Here is a 20,166-nt window from a genome sequence, read left to right on the forward strand (position 1 = left end):
ATTTAATGATATTACAATAATAATTTATTTAATTCTAATTAATTTAATTCTATATGATATTAAATAAAATTAATATCTAATATAATTTCAATAGTTTTATTTATCTTGTGGAATCTTTTCTAATAAATAACTGTTACACAATTTCGGTACGCAATTCGGTCTCAAAATAAATTGTTTTCATGAAATTCTTGTTATACAAATTTTAAAATATTTGTCTCTTAGAACCTTTAAAAATTTTTATTTTTTAAAAAATTCCTGGAATTGGAAAAGTATGTAGTTTATTCCTAATTTGAAACGTAGACTCGATTTTCAAATCGAATTTCTCGAATACTTTAAAACTAGTAGAATGGAATTTGGTATGTAATTGGTACAACCCTTCTTTTGTCTCTCTTATATCTTAAAAATTATTTTCTCTTTTTATTATAATAATTTTTTTTATATAATTTTATATCAATAATGAAGTGATAATTGCTAAAATATTCAAATTGTTTCTTTCGAGTATGTATATATCACATTAAAAAATATTTATAATAAAAATATTATTTATATAATTTTTTTATAATTATAATTCAATCGAATTATTTTATTATAAATGAATCATTTGTATTTAATTTAAATGAATGACGCAATCTTCAATAAACTTCTTTTATAATTTACAACTGGTAGAACAAGATTTTTCTTATATAATTGGAAGTACAGAAGTAGGTCCAATTATCTATAAAATATAAGAGGAATGAATGAATTATGTATTTGGAATCGAAAGTTTCTGTAATTCTGAATTATTATATTTTGAAAGTTTAAATTGATAGTTTCTGAAAATATTTTGTAAATCGAGAATATTATAATTTAAATCTAAAGAAGAATTTAACATTAGAAAATAGATTGTGATTAAATGTATGAGTTGGAGGATATCATAACCAATCGGATATGGCATTTTGAAAGTGCATTGCGTTGACCTCACTCTGTTACAATGTAATGTTCTGTTCTAGTATCAAAAGTGAATGGTTTCCATCCTGTCGATTATTAGCTATATGAAAAATTTTAACGTATATTTTGCAATTATATAATTTTATAAGAATTTAAATGGAAAAAATAAAATAATATTTATTCTCATAAATTCAACTTAATTAAAAAATATAGATTTATATTTATATTAGAAATATTAGAATTAATTCACGAAAAGCAAAATAAATAATAGATATATTAAAAAAGACATGATTCCAATTATTGAATCAATAATGATATATATATATATATATATATGTAATTATTATTTGTATGTATTATATATATTAGGAAATTTATTAGAAAAAATGATTATTTTAAAATTTAATAACTTTAACTTCACTTTAATTCGATAAAATATTTTTAAAGAAGATTTTTAAAATCTTTTTTTTTTCAAATAAAATGATTACACGATTCAAGTCATCAATATGAAGATATTTTAACTCAAAAAGAAGAAAATTATATGAAAATAAAAATTTTTTTTTCTCTTATTTAAGGGCTACTTTCTCGGAATAAGAAGAAAGACGAATCACGATTTGTTCTGGTGCTGATTGATATTGCTGCACTTGTCGCTCAAGGGACAAGTTTTGTTCTTTGGCCATTGTTGGACAGTTCACGATTCTCTTTGTGGTTAATACCACCATCTTTATTTCTAGTTTCATGCGGCTGGTGGGAAAATTATGTTTCGATGCAGAGTCCGATTGGTAAGTATCACGAAATCGATGAGATCATTAAAAAAACTGTGAAATGAGAAGAATATATTAAATGGAAGAAGAATTTCTAATAGAAAAATTATAAAATAATTTGTTATAAAAGTAGATTTTTTCAAATTTTTTCTTAAGTTTTTCTAATTAAATTTCTTTTTTCTTCTTTTTATATTTAATATAAAATTTTTTCTATTTCATTTAATTTAAACCTTATTAAATATATAAATTAATTAATATATCGAAATTTAAGATAATTTATATATTTATGATTAATTATATTATTTTATTATTCATTGTATAAAACAAAATAAATTATCAATGAAAATCTGATGAAATAATTTTCATCAGAAAGAAACACGATAATTTTTATTTACTTATTCATTTATTCTTTATTTATTAGGATTCGTTCGATCTCTAGGAAAAGTAAAACAAGAAATGCAACAGACAAGATACTTTACTTACATGTTCATGTCGGTTTGGAAAATTATAGCATTTCTTACCAGCACAATATTAATACTATACATTAAAGGTGAAACTGTCGGACATTTATTCAGCATGTTCGGCGACGCTTTTGGAAATCACACAATCGTTGTAAGATCGATGTATGATGTCACTGGCAGAACAACAGATATCGCTGATATCGTTGATATCGATGATAATAAGATAGCCATACCAGCAAATGTGAAAAGTCCTATATACGTTCTACTGTTGCAAATATTCAGCGCCTATTTCATGTACATATTTGGTAAGTGCAAATTTACAATATGTAACAATTGTAATTTAACTCTAAAATTAAAAAACTGGTTAAATTAATTTATTTTTGCTATTATTAAAAAAAATTATAGTTGCCAAAATTAATATTTAATTATTCAAGCAAAAATATACAATAATTATATTATATTATACAAGATATTCTTAATATGAAAAAGAAATGATTTTACATAAAAATATAAATTTATTTTATTCGAGATTTTCTTTCTTAGAGAATGAACTTTGAATATTCTGCAAATACATATCTTAATCTCTAATTATAGATATTGAATAGATATAAATCTTCTGAATATTTTAAAAATATTGTTATAGATATATTTGCTTAATTTTATTTTTTATTGATTAGATATATTTTCTTAATTTTTTTAAATAGAATGTCAAAATCACGATATATATTACTTGCTATAAAAGCAAGAATCTAGCTTAAATCCTATACGAACAATCTTATGAATAAATAATACCACATGATGATCTTATTGATATTCATCTCGCCTATATGCTCTCAATATTAAATCAATATGCGGCATAGAAACAGTAATCCTATAGAAACGAAATCCTATTTTGAACACCAAACATGACTGTCTTTTTCTGTTTACGTGAAAAATTGCAATAGATTGTCAACATAATAAGAATTTAGACATATAAAGAAGCTACAGATATCGAAAAATGTAAAATTTTTTAAATTTATTATAAATTATAAAGCAAAAAGAAAAAATTTTTTTAATCATATTTAATCATTCGTAACTCATAACAGTGTTAATCGATTTCGATGAAAATTTATATACGTATATAATTTACTTAGATCAATATAATACTTAATCATCTTAAAAAAATTCAAATTTAGAAAAAAATTACTCGATTTAAAAGATGAATATCTATCATTGGATAAGAGTAAAAATAAAAAGAGGAGTAACAAAATAAAATAATGCTTTTCTTTCAGGTAAATTCGCGTGCAAGATTTTGATACAAGGTTTCAGTTACGCGTTCCCTGTAAATTTAACTATACCGGTATCGATCTCGTTATTAATTGCCGCTTGCGGTTTAAGACATACCGATCCTTGCATATTTCACAATACAATTCCGGATTATCTGTTCTACGAGTCGCCACCATTGCACTTCCTCAACGATTTCGTTTCAAAGCAATATGCCTGGGTATGGCTACTGTGGTTGCTGTCGCAAACTTGGATTACTTTGCATGTTTGGACGCCGAAATGCGAACGTCTCGCTTCCACGGAGAAATTGTTCGTTGTTCCTATGTACAACTCATTGCTGATCGATCAGTCGATGGGCTTGAACAGGAAAAGGGACGATCAACCGGAAGTGAAAGTGGAGGTAATCAAATTCGAAGTTTTTACAATCCTCTACAAATCTTTCGAATCTCTATAACTCTCTATAACGTTATATGCAAATTATGATACTTTGCAATTCGATTTCTTTGTAGGTCACTATTCCTAAGGGATGATTACTTTTGCTTTTAGAATTATTTTTATTTCTCAAAACTTTTAAATTGAATTTTAGATTAAAATTTATATCGAAATTTTTATTGCTTTTCTTTAAATTTTTCATCATAGATATATTTTTTTTTTTAGATTACTTATTTCAATATTGCAATATTAAAATGTTCTATTACTGATTTTTATGTAGATTGGGAGCAGGATTTGTAGATTATTTTTATAAAAGAAGATTAAAATTTTAAAATCTATAAAAAAATGTATATAAATTGAATTATAATATTTATTGGTATATATTAATTTATTTATAGAAATTATTAATTCTTCAAATTTTAGGTTAAAACCTGTATAAATATATAAAAATTTCGATTATAAGATTTTAAATTTTATAAAAAATGAATTCATCATTATCTTATTGTACGTAATTATTTTCTTTTATCTTCATTAATTCTTTTCTGATTAAATAAATAATTCTGATTAAAAAAAAAATAAAGTTACTTTTTATATAAAAAGAATTAATTCCATATTGATTAAATGTTTTTTGCAATTCTTGACAGTACTATGAACAATTAAAATTGAGCCAATATTCAATTTCTTTTCATAAGCTTTTATTTCCAATGAGATTTCTATGCAACCGATTTTTAAAAGAAAATCCCTTGTCTCAATATTTAATGTCTCAATATTTAATGTCTCTTTCAGAGAAAAATATCTAAGAAGCTTCCTTGATTTTACTAACAAATTCAAGGCAAAATATGCTTTTATCTTTTTATCTATAATTATTTTTCGTTCTTCGTATTCAATATTTTTTTTATAAAATCATATTATTTCGTTTTATATTCTCGTCAAAAATAAAAAAGTCTTATAATTGAATAAATATATTATTTATAATTATTTATAAAAAGAACATAATTTAAAAAAATAATACATTTTAAAATAAAGATATTCATCATTCTTTAATTGATATCAAATTTCTTAAAAAAAAATACGTATATAACACAAAATAAGATTTTTAAAATTAAATTTTTTTTTGCAATATATTTATTAAACGATAGATCTTTGTAGAATAATTTTATCTGGAAAAAAAGAATTCTCCACAGATGTTCGTGACATAAACAGTAGCCATTTTATTTTCCATCATGAATCATAAACTTTTCTTGGACAATATTTTCTTTAATAGCAGAAATGTTATAAAGGGCTGATACTAAATATCAGAAAAATTCTATTTTAAATTATATAGAATTATATTATTTCATTTTATATCACAATCTATACATTGAAGATCGATGCAATGTTTTTTTTGTTACATATACAATTACATATACATTACATATACAAATACTTTTTTAAAATAAAATAATGAATTCGATACATTCATCAATATTTCTAATATTATAACTGTAAGACGAATGTAAATTAATTTAAATCTCATATTTCTTATATAAATCATTTTATATTATGCCAATATTACATAACCATAAAATTATCGAAATTAGATTATTATTTTTTCATAATACGTATATTTAAATAACATAAAAAAGTGTAAAAATTATTTTCGTTAATCAGGATCTAGCAGAAATAGAGAAAGAAAAGGGAGATGGAGATTATGAGACTATATACGAGCAAACGGATGGCACGACCACACCCCCATCAACTGTAAAAAGTAGCGATCACGTAACTAGAATATATGCTTGCGCGACGATGTGGCACGAAAATAAGGAAGAAATGATGGAATTTTTGAAAAGTATTCTTCGATTGGATGAGGATCAATGTGCACGACGTGTAGCCCAAAAATATCTGAAGGTTGTCGATCCGGATTATTATGAATTTGAAAGTGAGTGTATAATTTTGTTTTTTTTAATAAGGTGTAAAGCAAAATAATATTATCAAATAATGGAAATTGAGATTGGATTAATTTCAAGATATATATTTTTTTAAATTAATTTTATTATGTAATCATTTATTTTTTTTTATTTTAATTTTATCATTTATTTCTTTTTAGCTCACATCTTTTTCGATGATGCCTTCGAATTATCGGATCACGATGAGAACGAGTCGCAAGTGAACAGGTTCGTGAAATTATTGGTGGGCACTTTGGATGAGGCTGCATCTGATGTCCATCAAACACGGATGCATGTTAGGGCACCAAAGAAGTACCCAACACCTTACGGTGGTCGATTAGTCTGGACACTTCCTGGTAAAACGAAAATGATCGCCCATTTGAAAGACAAGAGCAAGATTCGTCACAGAAAACGATGGAGTCAAGTAATTTTGTTACGAAAATTATACGAGATTCTCAAGAAATTTTTTCACTTCAATATTTAAATTTTAAGAAAATGATTTAAGATTTAGAAATCATCAATATTAAAAAAAAATTAGTATATATATATATATATATAAAAGCAAATAAAAATTAATTCTGAAAAAATTTCATAGAATGAATTTTTATGTAATTTTTGAAAATTCATAGCAATCTAATATTCTGATGATTCTAAAGTAACTTTATATTTTAAATTTTATAAATAATTTAAAAAATATAGAGTATTTTAATATTAATACTCAATAATTTTAAAAAAATTTACAATGTATAATATATTTCTACACATACAAATTTGATATAAAATTTTTTATGCTTTTACATGTATGTAATTCATTTATATAACGTTTCCAATTTTTTTCACATTATTATATATATTTTTTCTTCAGGTCATGTACATGTATTACTTATTGGGTCATCGGTTGATGGAGCTACCAATCAGCGTTGATCGGAAGGAAGTGATCGCGGAAAATACTTATCTGTTAACTCTCGATGGTGATATTGATTTTCAACCAGCTGCTGTGAAATTACTCGTTGACTTGATGAAGAAGAATAAAAATCTTGGCGCAGCTTGTGGTCGTATTCATCCAGTTGGTTCAGGTAATCTTCGAAAAATAATTTTCAATCGAATTTTAAAAAATGACATAATAAATATCTATATAGTATATTTTAAAACTGAAAAAATAATTTTTCATAATTGTATTAGGTCCTATGGTGTGGTATCAAATGTTCGAATACGCTATTGGTCATTGGCTGCAAAAAGCAACGGAGCACATGATTGGTTGTGTGCTTTGTAGTCCTGGTTGTTTCTCACTTTTTAGGGGAAAAGCTTTAATGGACGATAATGTGATGAAGAAATACACGACAAGATCAGACGAGGCTAGACATTATGTGCAATACGATCAAGGGGAAGATCGATGGCTTTGTACACTTCTCTTACAACGTGGTTACAGAGTATGTATTTAAAAGATCTCTAATATGTTTTTTTCTTTATCAAATATAATAGAATTTATTTGAATGATCGATTACCCGAACATAGAATGAATTATCACGAATATATTTATTTAAATTATATATTTATTTTCTAATAAGTAATAGACTTAAAATAATTTTTAAACTAATTTAAAATCTTTAATATTATTAATAAAGATCTTATAAGCAATATTTTTCCAGAAATAAATATCTATTGCGTTTATTTAACCTTAAAATTCGATTAAACTCTATTAAAATTAGGAAAAATTTAAATCGCTATAACTTTGAAGATAATAATTTCTGAACAATAAATAGAAGATCATTAGAAGTGTGGAATCTTGCCCTTTAAAACGCTCTTTCATTTATCTCGATATGACTTCCGGTTCCAGAGATATCGTTGTATAAAAAAAAAAGTTTTCGTCATTTATTATTTATCCTCGTCATTTCAAATCTCTCCCTCGCACCTTGTCTCACTGATCTATCCCAAACTTCAGACAAACGACAGACGCGATTCCTGGAAATGCATACTACGTATATATGCGTACGTTTTTCCAGAAAAAAATGTAAGTCACTAGATCGCTATCCCATTCATAATCTTTGCGCTAATTCAAACATTATGGAAAGTTTGAGTCTTTATATCTCGACAACCGATTGAGATATCGAGATAAATCAAAAAATAATTTCAAAGGCATAGTTCTCTCTATTTTCTGAATTTCGATGGCAAATTTTTTTAGTTTTTTTTTCATATTTTTTACGTGAGAAATCTAAGTATATGGTTTTTTGATTGCAATAGTCGTGATGTTAAAGTATATAAAAATTTATATTTATTTAATTTTACAGTTTTATATTTATTAATACGAATTTGTAAAAATCATTATGCTCTTTGTTGTTTTATATTCGTTCGTACTTAGAGATATTTTCATTGAGAATTTCTAATTGTTAATAATTAAAAAACAAAATTGAAAACACTTTGAATATTTTTATTTTTGATTTTTGATTGCTATATTTTGATTTGAGAAATTACTTCTTAAATTTCTAAATATCTGTAAGATTTTATAATATTTTATTAATATTATAGGTAGAATATTCAGCAGCTAGTGATGCTTATACTCATGCACCTGAAGGCTTCAATGAATTTTATAATCAACGTCGTCGATGGGTACCCTCCACCATAGCCAATATCATGGATCTTCTGATGGACGCAAAACGGACCATTAAAATCAACGATAATATTTCTCTCCCCTATATTTCTTATCAAATCTTACTCATGGGTCAGTTATATATATTTTTTAAATATTACTTTTCATTTGATTGATATTTTTTTCATTATTAAAATTTTTATATAATTTCTAAATTTTATCTATATTTCTAAATGTTATAAAATTTTACTCTTATCCTCTAATTCAATCGGATCATTAAATTAAATAAAAAATAAATAAATAAATCCAAAAATTACTTATTTATCGTTATTTTTCCAGGTGGTACTATTTTAGGACCAGGTACGATTTTCCTCATGTTAGTAGGTGCCTTTGTGGCTGCTTTTAAGATCGATAACTGGACCAGCTTCTACTACAATATCATTCCCATTCTCCTCTTCATGCTCATATGTTTTACTTGTAAAGCGAACATTCAAGTAAGTTTATCCATCTATATATAAACCAGCTTTATCGCTTTGATCGTATTTGCAATTTCTTTTTTTTTTTTTTCGTGCCCTTGTCTTTCAGCTTCTGTGCGCGCAGATATTATCGACAGGATACGCGATGATAATGATGGCCGTCATCGTAGGTACAGCTCTCCAGCTCGGAGAAGACGGTATCGGTTCACCCTCGGCCATATTTTTGATAGCCTTATCCGGTTCCTTCTTTATAGCGGCCTGTTTACATCCACAAGAATTCTGGTGTATCGTACCCGGCATCATTTATCTCCTTTCGATACCTTCTATGTACCTTCTTCTTATCCTCTATTCGATCATAAATTTGAATGTCGTCTCATGGGGAACTCGCGAGGTCCAAGTGAAAAAGACCAAAAAGGTTCGTTCAAAATTCATCTGCTACATATTCAAATTTTTCTTTCTCTTATTCGTATTTCAACACTAGAACTATCAAATTTATGCTGAATGAAAATATGACAGATTTTGTATTTTTTAAAAATTATCGAGAACAGTTAGCTTAATATTATGTAACATACAAATATTATTGCTACTAGTATGATAATTTGAATATTTGACGATTAAAAAATTACGTTGCATTCTTTGTCATTTTGTCACAATTGTAGTTATGCTAAAAAGTTCATAAAAATATTCGAGGCATTGGAATAGAATATTATGTAAAAAAGAAACTGGGTGAAACTAGCTCAGGGAAAATTTATGGCAGATACTTGGACTGCGTTACTGACAGTAAGCTACTGTAAGTGAGGATCTGTACATACCTAGTAATAGTTTGTGATATAGTTATTGGATATCAAAAGTTTGATCGTCCAAAACAAAGATTTACAGCTTTTTTATCTCACGACACTGCTATTTATTAATAATATATTTAATTTTACGATACATAAAAGAAAAATATTTTTTGATCAATCTAACAAAAATGTATTATTGATTTACAAAAAATAGTAATATCAAGATTTTTATATATATATTTTTCCCATTATGCATCAAATAATACTTAATTTTATGTTATTCTTGAAAAATATTTTTTTAAAACTATTATTTATGATTCATTTATGATATTTCTAATAATTAAAACTACTAATAGTCATAGTTATTTATTATTTATTTCTAATTTAACATGCAAAAATATCATTTTGATTTCTAGTCAATATGTTACAAATAATAAATAATTCGTTGTTCTAGTGCTGATTTAATGGAAAAATAGAAAGAAAAAATTAGCTTGATATTATAATAAGTATTGATTGTAAATTTATCGTGATATTATTGAATAGGAAACTTATGGTGATGGTAGATCAAAAGGCATGTATCGAAAACGATTCTTCAGAGTGGCAAGTGCTTTTATTTAATTCCACGCACAAGTCACAATACAGCTTTTTTCGTCTGCAAATGTATGTTCTAACTTGTTTGCAAAGAAATAGATTTATATCAATAATATATTGAGGATACACTCGTAGATATTGTGATATGTATATATTTTTTAAAATATGTAATACCAAAATAAACCTTTTTAAACTTTTCTAGATATGCATCATATTGCATGTCTCATCATGTTTACTTATTCTTCAAATATTAAATTTATATTTTTCGAAATTGATGAATTAAAAGATATTGCAAAATATTGATGAATTAAAATGTCACAAAAAATAAATTAAATTTCTATTTTTGAAATATAATTATTTTAACTATTATAAAATATAATAATATTATTTAATAATCAAATAAAAACCATATAGAAGAAGAATTTAATAATATTTCTGTTCATCTTTGACATGTATATTAAACAATTTCTTTTTAGTTATTAAAATAAATAAAACTAAAAATTAACAAAACTGAACTCATTTAAGTTTTTAATTTAATATTTTTGACGTATCCTCAAGATATTACAATTTTCTTCCAAATTAAAAATTCTATTTCAAACACACTGACATTAAAATTAACACATCAGGTTTTTATGGCAGCGATAATCAGCACCTTATACGGAATGGTAATGATCGCTGTGATCGTTGGGACTGCGATTAACATCGTCCAAGATGGCATATTGTCACCAACCGCGATGTTTCTAATGTTACTAATATCTCAGATAGTCATAACCGCGATACTTCACACCGAGGAGATGTTCTGTGTACTATACAGCGTGATATATTTCATTACCGTCCCATCAATGTATGTGCTGCTTATTATTTATTCAGTCTGTAATCTGAACGATATTACATGGGGAACGAGGGAAATAAAGACTAAGAAAACAGCTGCGGTAATTATTTATATTCTTAACCAATTAATTTTCCTAGTTCTCTATCCATTACTATTACTAAAAGTGAAAGGGGAAAAAAAAGGAATTATATAATTATTTTATAACAATTTTATAATTATTTTTTAACAATAAAAAAAATGTATATTTTGATATAATTAATTGCAAAAGATAGTTTTTGTAAAATTAATTTTTGAAATGCTACAGGAATTTTGAAGTTTTATTAAATTTTTTGTTCTTTCTGAGTAATTTTTTAAATTTATTTTTTTATATTTTAATCTCTTTATTATTTTACTCATTATATTATATTAAAATGATATAATTGAGAACACTTGTGATTTGAAATGATGATTTTTTTTAATCTATTTTGAATCTAATCTGAATTTCTTTATCCACATTTATTTTTATATATTATTTGCTGAAAACTGATATTACATTAAATTGTTGAATAGAAATTGAATTTTTAAACGGTTTGTAATGTCTCGAAAAATTTGTTGATCAAATTCAGAATGGTTTAAATATTATTAAAAATCATAAAATTTTTACCTCTTTTTTATGTATTTTGAAACGAAAATTCTGAAAAAAATTGCAAGATTGGTTTATGACAATATGTTTTACCTTTCAATAATTAAAATTTTTTCATTCTTTCTTAATAGAGTTGCTTCCTAACACAAATAAACAATTTTTTTTATAAAAATAATTATTATTTAATATTTAATACATGATTAATGTTAAACAAAAAATTTATGATACATATTTCTCACTGAATAGGAACTTGAACAAGAGAAAAAGGAAGCTGAGGAAGCAAAGCGAAAAGCAAAGCAGAAATCTTTGTTAGGATTTCTTCAAAATGGCGTAGGATCGAACGACGACGAGGAAGGATCGATAGAAATTTCCTTGGCAGGGTTGTTCAAATGCATGTTTTGCACTCATGGACAAACGTCCAACGAAAAACAACAACTCGTCGCCATTGCTCAATCAATGGAAAATGTTAACAAACGTCTGGAAATTATTGAAAGGTACTCTCATTTAATATTATCCTTCATACATTTTAGAATTTATTGATTAATTTGATCAATTATTTTAACAAAAAAATTCAAATCTTTAAAGCTTTAACTAGTTAGACATTTAAGACTGATTACAAATTGCTACAACTTTTACTAGTTATGAGAAAAATAAAATAAAATGATCAACCGGTTGCACTTTACGTGAAATAAATGTCATACGTATGCTGTTATGATCGAAACTGGCCAAAACTGGAATGAAAGATTGAATTTCATATTCATATATAATATAATAATGAATTTCATATATATATATATAAATATAATTTTACATGTAATTATAATAAAATTTATATTCTTCTGTTACAATGTTTTTGAATCTCTTCAAGAAGTAGTTGCAAAGAAAGAAGTAGATCGCATTATTTTTATTATAATTATTTTTACGATTTCACGATTATTTATATAATTTATATATTTTATAATAAAAATTTTCAGTAATTTTTTTTTTGTAATAACAATTCAAAGGATTCATCATATTAAATACTTTATATTTGCTACAATATATTTTTAATATATTTTTTTAATATTCTCACCAAATACTTTTATAAAATAAAGTATTATATATTTATTTTATTAAAATTTATTTTTACATTATAGATAGCGAATTATTTAGTTATCAGAAAAAGAAATCATGTTCCAAAAAATTAGAGAAAAATTATTCTGTTATTATATTTATCAAAGTTCATGCTCTTTTTGAAAAAAAATTTATTCATTAATTCCAATAAACTTTTATGCAAAAGAGTTATATTAATTCAAATATAACAGGATAATAATACAATTATATAAATCATATAAACTCAAATTATATTTCTAAAATAATATTAGAAAAACAAATATTTCTTAATTTTATTTGTTAGAGCTGTGGATCCTCATGGAGTGACAAGCCGACGCCGTGCATCCTCTGTTGGTTCTCGAGGCGACCATTTGGGCGCCATTGGCGAAGATCCAGCGGAGGGTCAAGACGGTCAAAGCGAACCGGAAACTGTAACTAGTCAAAACACGGAAGGCAATCGCGAAGGTAGCAACTTCCTTAGCAGACCTTACTGGCTGAGCGACGAAGGGCTTAAGAAAGGTGAAATCGATGTTCTGTCGATGCAGGAGGAACAATTTTGGAAGGATCTTCTGGAAAAGTATCTGTATCCCATAGACGAGGACAAGGCGGAGAAGGTAAGAAATTTTATTTCAAACACAATTATTTCAATATCTTTATTGTTTTTTAATTTGAAAAAAAATATTTTTATCTATTTTTCTTTCTGGTTTAATTAAATGTAGATTTTTTTAATAGTTTCGAGAAATTCGATATAGTAGAAAAAAAGTGTACAAGTTAAATTATTATTATATATTTGCAAATTTATACTATTTCTTATTTTTATTATTAATTTAGTTTTTAATAATATGTGTTAAATTTTTAGAAGAAAAGATTAATACTGAAATTGATAAAATTACTAATTTCATTTTATATACTTTATCAGATCGTTCTTAGAAATTTATTTCTAAATAATAAGTAAAGAATTTCATAGAATTATTAAATTAAGTAATAAAAATAACTATTTTAATATTCTTTTCAATTTTAAAATCAAATATTTTTTTACAGTATTTTTGTATAATAATTTTAAAAAATTTTCAAACTTCCCTAAAGTAAGATAGTGTACAATATATTTAAAAAAGAAGAAGACAATAAAGTAATAATAGAATTACAAAATTTTTTTCCCCGATTCTATTAACTATGAAATAATACGATTAAATATGAAATAAGGGAAGTTTTTAATAATTAATAATAGAAAAATGAAAATAACCAAATCCATGCTGCTTGTTCCTTACATACGTCAGGCACGAATCGCCAAAGATCTAAAGGACCTACGTGACCAGAGCGTTTTCGCGTTTTTTATGATGAACGCCCTCTTCGTTCTGATCGTCTTTCTGCTCCAACTAAACAAAGATTTATTACACGTGAAGTGGCCTTTTGGTATCAAGACGAACATCAGCTTTAATGCCGATAACTTTCACGAGGTAAACACCGCTCCGTCCATGTCGAGTTGTCCTGCTTCTTCGATATCTACTTCCCTTAAAAAAGAAAAAGAAAAAGAATTAATTTCTTTTTTAGCTTTTTGCAGCAAAACATTTAAAATGCTAAGACTCGCTCATACATATAAATATTAAAATATTAAAATATCGATTAATATAAAAGCATCAAGTATAAAGAGCACATAAAAGAAATTTGATTAAAAATTAAACACTTCATTGAAAATTATCATATAAAAGACGTAAGCATTCAAACTGTTTTGCAGCCAAAAATCATAGCGTTGTTTACTTTATTTTCTACATCGCTTGTATCCAAAAGCTTTTTAGATAATAAAATGACAATCTCGAGGATCGAAATGATATCACTGAGGATTCTTCTCCTCAAAAGGAGCCGATGGATCAACGATCGACCGGACGGAGCGTAATTTTCTTCATATCATTGCTAATCGATATTTTGTTTCTCTTTTTTCTCTTTTCCCTGATCAACGATCAACAGGCACGTATTGCCGGCGACCTAATCGAGCTACGGAACAAGAGCGTGTACGCGTTTTTTATGTTCAATACGTTGTTCGTTCTGATTGTATTCTTACTGCAACTGAACAAAGATCAGTTGCACGTTGTCTGGCCGCTCGGCGTTAAGGAGAATATCACCATGAAAGAAGATGGGGAGGTACCTGGTAGTGTTCCAAAAAAAAAAAGAAAAAAACAGAGATGCTGTCTCACTGATGCCTCGGGAGACTAACACCTCCGTGTGCTCCGTTGCTCGTGAATTTATTACACTTTTTTTTCTATTTTTTTTCCCATTATTTTTTTTTTTTATCATTCGTTATTATTAGAAATAACATACTCGAAACTTGGAAATTAAAAAGAACATGGGTTCTCGAATCTTGGGATTTTTGTTTCAATTTCTTTTTCGTTGTGACTCGAAACTCTCGAGATAAAATTTTGTATGAATATATATTTTGACGATATAAATTTTATTTTTGTTGAATACTAGTAAATATAAATTTTAAATCTCGGGTTCGTTTTGAAATTAAAATTGGTTAAGATTATAATTCTTGGAAGCAAATATAAATAAAAAGAATAAAATTAAAAGGATTATAATTTTTGATATTCATAGATAAATATTTCTTCTAATTTCGAGAGTTTTGAGGTTCATAAGTTTCGAAATCTCTTAAAATAAAATTTTTGACTCAAGTTTCATAATTATAAAAATTAAGTTTCTAACTCTCTAGTTTTCTTTTTACGTTATTATTCGTCGTTAAGACATGGCGATTTAAGAAAAGAAGAAATATTCGTCGAATTCGAGAGTGGATCCTTCGTCTTTTTCCGAATTTTAATATGTATTTTATTATTTTATGATATTATTTCAGAGATTCTTTTTCTTAAGTGTAATTTTTATAAATGTGCGCCACATCGATAGATTTAACAATAGAAGATATAGAAAATTTAGAGCTTCCATTTAGATTTAATAACAAATTAAGCTTGTGAGTTTTACATTTTACATTTATTATTATTCAAATTTTTAGTTAAGATTTTAGGTACAGATTTACTCACTCAAGAGTTGCTTCTTATGTGACATTTAATATTTAGCAATTTCTGTTACTTAAATATTTATTAATATTTATTAATATTTATTTTTATAATATTTATTTAATATTAATATTTATTAAAGTACAATTTGATCATCAGATTTTTCATTAAACTAAAATTATTCATGCTTTGAAACAAAATCATAGAAACAAAATCACGTGATCAAAATTTAGATATATCTAAAATCTAGAGAAATCAGAATCAAAATAAATCTTAAAATATTAAATACAAGAACTAATTCTGTATTAATTTATTCGTAGAGAATTATTAATTAATAAATTCATAAGCAAATAACAAAAATTACATTTTAGGAAAAATATAAAAATATAAAAATAATTTTATAGTATTTGTCACATATACAATCATACAATTCGATTCGTTCAATGTTTAAATTCAATTTAAATTGAATTAGAATCATCAATATTTTTCTTTTTTTTATATTAACTATTTCTCTTAAAGAAAGTAAAGAAATTGCTAAAAATTGAAAAAGATTTTAGTACTTATGATACACAGAGAAAAGGATTATAGTTTTACAGTGAGTATCGGAGCACGCTGGATAATGGTGCCCGGTGATAATGTTGCACTTGCTGGGACATGTCTATGTTTTGTCAATAACGTGGATTATGAGCACGTGGAGTGTTACTATTAACATGTTTGCACAGGTACCCTCGGAACGAATGGAAAATGGGGCGGAACCAAGCAACTGACTAAGTTAACTAAGTCACAAATAACATCGACGCCTTGTTAATTACAATTCCCATCATCCTTCCTCGTTTTGTGTTACTTCTCTTTCGAAAATAAAATTGTGATCATTGGGTAGTCTTTAATCTTTTCAAGATTTAATTTTCTTTTTAATTTTTTTATTCTTTGAGACAAATTCTTTTCTTTGTTAATTATTAATAATGATTATGTTAATAAGAATAAAATTAAGCGAGAAAAGATTAAACACAACCGCTGACATTATGAAATCTTTTATTCTAACTAACATTGATATTTATTAATTAATATCATCAATCAAAGTCTGGAGAATAAATATAAAAATCTCACGCTTAATATGTAATATGAATTAAATTAGTAAAAAATTTAGAATAGAAATATTATTTTTATTAATCAAGGAAAAAATTTAAATCAAGATTAATTATTTTAAAATTGAGATATTGAATTTTTATATACTTCATTTTGAATAAAACATTCTATAGTAATTAATAATATTTTATTTTTAAATTATATTTAAATTAATCTTAAATTATATAATTTAATATATTTAAAAATGAAATTTGAAATCAAATGGAATTATATTTCAAGAAAATTTGAGAATTTCTTTAATTTTCTCAATTCTTTTTCAACATTCTCTGGATTTTCCAACACTTTTTAGTTCTCTCGTGATCGAACATTCGATCGAATGAGACGTTTATTTCTTGGTTTTCAATAAATAAATAGCATGTACATAGTTTGTGGATCACGAAAGAGTCAAAAGAACTATTCTCGAATACCTTGTCCTGTTTTTCCATTTGCCTGAATACGAACGAGGGAGGAATTACACAGGTTTTCGTTTCACATTTATCTCTTGTGTGTCTAATTTCGATAACGCACTGCTAGGTATGACAGCAGAGGAGCACCACTAACGAGTTACTATCTATGTAACTAAATGGTGGCTTATACGTGTTATAATATATGTGTTTGGAAAACTATTTTACATTTGATTCTAGTTTGTACTAACGAATAATTAATTTCTTTGATTTTATTTGATTCTTATATTATATTCAAAATGAAAATATTAAATTCCTCTTCTTGAAAGAGAAAAAGAACGAAGCTTATTAAAATTGAAATATAAAAATTCAGATTGTTTAAAATTTTTTAAATTCTAATTGAATTTATCAAGAAATGCATTAATCGTTATGTACATTCAGGAAATTGGTTGTTGTTACTTCATTATGTACCATTAGACAAAATTAAAGGATTCAAAAGAAAACTAAATACAGATATTAAAAATTTAATTATGAATGTTATTTATACAATTTTGAAAAAGATATACAAAAGAATTTTTTAAACAAACTTTTTACAATTTTATTTTTGTAAAAAATAAAAACTTGTACTATTTTTCTGTTTTCTCTCAATTATTTATATTTTATTGTGTAAATATTACGTATTTTATATTTTACATTTATAAATATTATTTTTGTATTTTTTTACAATATTTTTTGCTTCGTAGTGAAGTAACAATGAAACATAGCAATGAAAACTGTGAATTCTTTTATGTTTTCTATCTCTGTTTTCAATTGTATTCTGTCATTCTTCTTTATTTATCAACGTACGTTTTTTTAACGACGAATATATCTCTATAGGTGTACGTAACGAAAGAATACCTTCAACTCGAGCCAATCGGTTTGGTCTTCGTATTCTTCTTCGCGTTGATATTGGTTATTCAATTCACTGCGATGCTGTTCCATCGATTCGGCACATTCGCCCACATTTTAGCCAGCACCAGCTTGGATTGGTATTGTTGCAAGAAGGTAAGTATTATCTTCAATTTTCTCGTTTAATATCATCGTTCACTATTTTAATAATTATAAAATATTTGTCTATCTAGATATCCTTAAAATTTCAAAAAATGACTTTTCAAACAATATAAAATAAAGTTAAAAATAAAAGAATTGTATTTTTAATTTCGTTTTTCATTATCGTTATAATTTCTAGTCAATTAATTATTGAATTTAAATTTTGTATTTTATCTTTCATCTTTGTATTTTATTTTTTACTTAAATTCGTAGAATAGTTGAAAATTTAAAAAGATAGAAAAGATAATTTCAAATATTTTCACAGTTTTTGTACGATTATAATTCGTTTAAAGTTTTAATTTTATCTCCTTGATGTAAAACATCTAAAAAATGATTATATTTTTCATTCACATTTTTCTATGTTTCTCATTAATCAGACTAAGGATCTGTCCGAAGAAGCATTGTTGTCTAAACACGCGGTAGAAATAGTCAGAGATTTGCAAAGATTAGATGGAATGGAAGGTGATTATGAAGAAGATAGTGGTACTGGTCCAGGCAGAAGAAAGACGATAACAAATATTGAAAAGAGTCGAAAGAAAACACAGGCAATCAATACGCTTGACGTCGCTTTCAGACAACGATTCTTCAGCATGTCTGAAGGCAATGGTGCGTTTATATATCTATATATATCTTTTTATTTTTAAAAAAAGTCTTCATTATTTAATTTTTATAAAGTAATTTTATTATAAATTGCTGAAAAATAAAATTCTAAAATTTTATGTTATTCTTTAATATTTACAAAATATCATAATATTTTTGATTTCATTACATAATAAAATTTGAAAGTCTATAATTTAAATCAATTTTTAATCCTATGCTAATAGAATATAAGAAGTGGTTAGAGTATTAATACAAAGAGCATGTTATGTTAATCAAACGGCAACATCTTGATTTCACGACTCAAGGGGATATTCGTTAATGAAATTCTCTGATTTAGGTTTGCCGAGAAACATGTCGACCAGACGCTCCGCAAAGGCTTTCAAGGCATTCGAGGGCCGTAGGAATAGTATAATGGCGATGAAAAGGAAATCGCAGATGCAAACTTTAGGAGCAAATAACATTTACGGAGTGGCAGGCAATCCTTTGGGAATTCAAGGACGTCCATCGAGAAGTAGCCAGATTTCTGTTAAGGATGTATTCGAAGGACATAGTGGCCATACTAACCCGAGCTACGAACCGGATGAAAATACTGGAAGCAGTCTCAGACTTCACAGTTTAAGTCAGAACGCGTGGAGAGAACAGAACAATATTTGATTCGAAATTTTTTTAAAATGTACGTAATTTTTGTAAAAAAATATTGATGACGATGAGTATTCTCATATCATAAGTTATTCAGGATGTTAATGTATTTATGGGATACGTTTGAAAATTTGATTCTAGATGTTGAAATATAAAAATTGATGATTAAATGAAATGAGATGGAAATAAAGTGAGCGGTGTCTCTGTCTATGTTACACTATCGTCTTGCTCTAATTCTGTCCCGTTTCATTTAATACAAATTGCTTATTAAATAAGCTTAATGAATAAGTTTCAATTGATATAATTTTTGTATTTCTTTTGCTCTCCAATATGTTCTACGAATATATTAAAACTTTTTTTATATGACTAATAATTTATCCATTCAAAGAAATATAGTTTGAAATGTTTCTGGATTATTTCAAATATTCATATTTTAAAATGAATCATGAATCAATCAATTAATAATTATAATAGATCATTGAGATTCTTATCTTGATTTATGAGCTATTAATATATTAAAATAATTTAATATTTTGTTACGTTTTTTTTAATC

The 20,166-nt window shown here is 25.7% G+C and overlaps 2 protein-coding genes across 11 annotated transcripts in view; both read left to right on the plus strand.

The window, feature by feature from the left end:
- Nucleotides 1–20,166, plus strand: part of LOC122719631 (chitin synthase chs-2-like) — a 42,647-nt gene that overhangs the window by 22,187 nt on the left and 294 nt on the right. For 8 of the 10 annotated variants that reach the window (XM_043945595.1, XM_043945598.1, XM_043945603.1 and 5 more), the window contains 16 exons: nucleotides 1,503–1,709; nucleotides 2,113–2,457; nucleotides 3,424–3,815; nucleotides 5,498–5,765; nucleotides 5,934–6,196; nucleotides 6,638–6,848; nucleotides 6,955–7,202; nucleotides 8,299–8,491; nucleotides 8,699–8,853; nucleotides 10,835–11,140; nucleotides 11,909–12,156; nucleotides 13,059–13,368; nucleotides 14,032–14,211; nucleotides 18,162–18,329; nucleotides 18,752–18,980; nucleotides 19,312–19,647. In XM_043945595.1, the coding sequence (XP_043801530.1) occupies nucleotides 1,503–1,709; nucleotides 2,113–2,457; nucleotides 3,424–3,815; nucleotides 5,498–5,765; nucleotides 5,934–6,196; nucleotides 6,638–6,848; nucleotides 6,955–7,202; nucleotides 8,299–8,491; nucleotides 8,699–8,853; nucleotides 10,835–11,140; nucleotides 11,909–12,156; nucleotides 13,059–13,368; nucleotides 14,032–14,211; nucleotides 18,162–18,329; nucleotides 18,752–18,980; nucleotides 19,312–19,628 (4,040 nt within the window). In that variant the 3' untranslated portion in view covers nucleotides 19,629–19,647. Of the gene's footprint in view, nucleotides 1–1,502; nucleotides 1,710–2,112; nucleotides 2,458–3,423; nucleotides 3,816–5,497; nucleotides 5,766–5,933; nucleotides 6,197–6,637; nucleotides 6,849–6,954; nucleotides 7,203–8,298; nucleotides 8,492–8,698; nucleotides 8,854–10,834; nucleotides 11,141–11,908; nucleotides 12,157–13,058; nucleotides 13,369–14,031; nucleotides 14,212–14,719; nucleotides 15,234–16,478; nucleotides 16,852–18,161; nucleotides 18,330–18,751; nucleotides 18,981–19,311; nucleotides 19,648–20,166 lie in introns of those variants that run through there. The other 2 variants (XM_043945605.1, XM_043945604.1) reach the window with 2 other exon arrangements.
- On the plus strand, nucleotides 8,871–10,542 carry LOC122719633 (chitin synthase chs-1-like). Its single transcript, XM_043945608.1, has 2 exons — nucleotides 8,871–9,250; nucleotides 10,161–10,542. The coding sequence occupies exons 1-2, from the start codon at nucleotides 8,981–8,983 to the stop codon at nucleotides 10,233–10,235; spliced, it is 345 nt and encodes a 114-aa protein (XP_043801543.1). The 5' UTR covers nucleotides 8,871–8,980; the 3' UTR covers nucleotides 10,236–10,542.

The sequence above is a fragment of the Apis laboriosa genome, unplaced genomic scaffold, assembly GCF_014066325.1.
Source record: "Apis laboriosa isolate Shangri-la unplaced genomic scaffold, ASM1406632v1 scaffold91_cov154, whole genome shotgun sequence".
NCBI classification, from domain to species: Eukaryota; Metazoa; Arthropoda; class Insecta; order Hymenoptera; family Apidae; genus Apis; species Apis laboriosa.

Coding starts and splice junctions, on each gene's coding strand:
- LOC122719633 (XM_043945608.1), top strand. CDS start 8,981: ATGATAATGATGGCCGTCATCGTAGGTACAGCTCTCCAGCTCGGAGAA. Junction 9,251..10,160: donor AAGTGAAAAAGACCAAAAAG/GTTCGTTCAAAA, acceptor ATTATTGAATAG/GAAACTTATGGTGATGGTAG.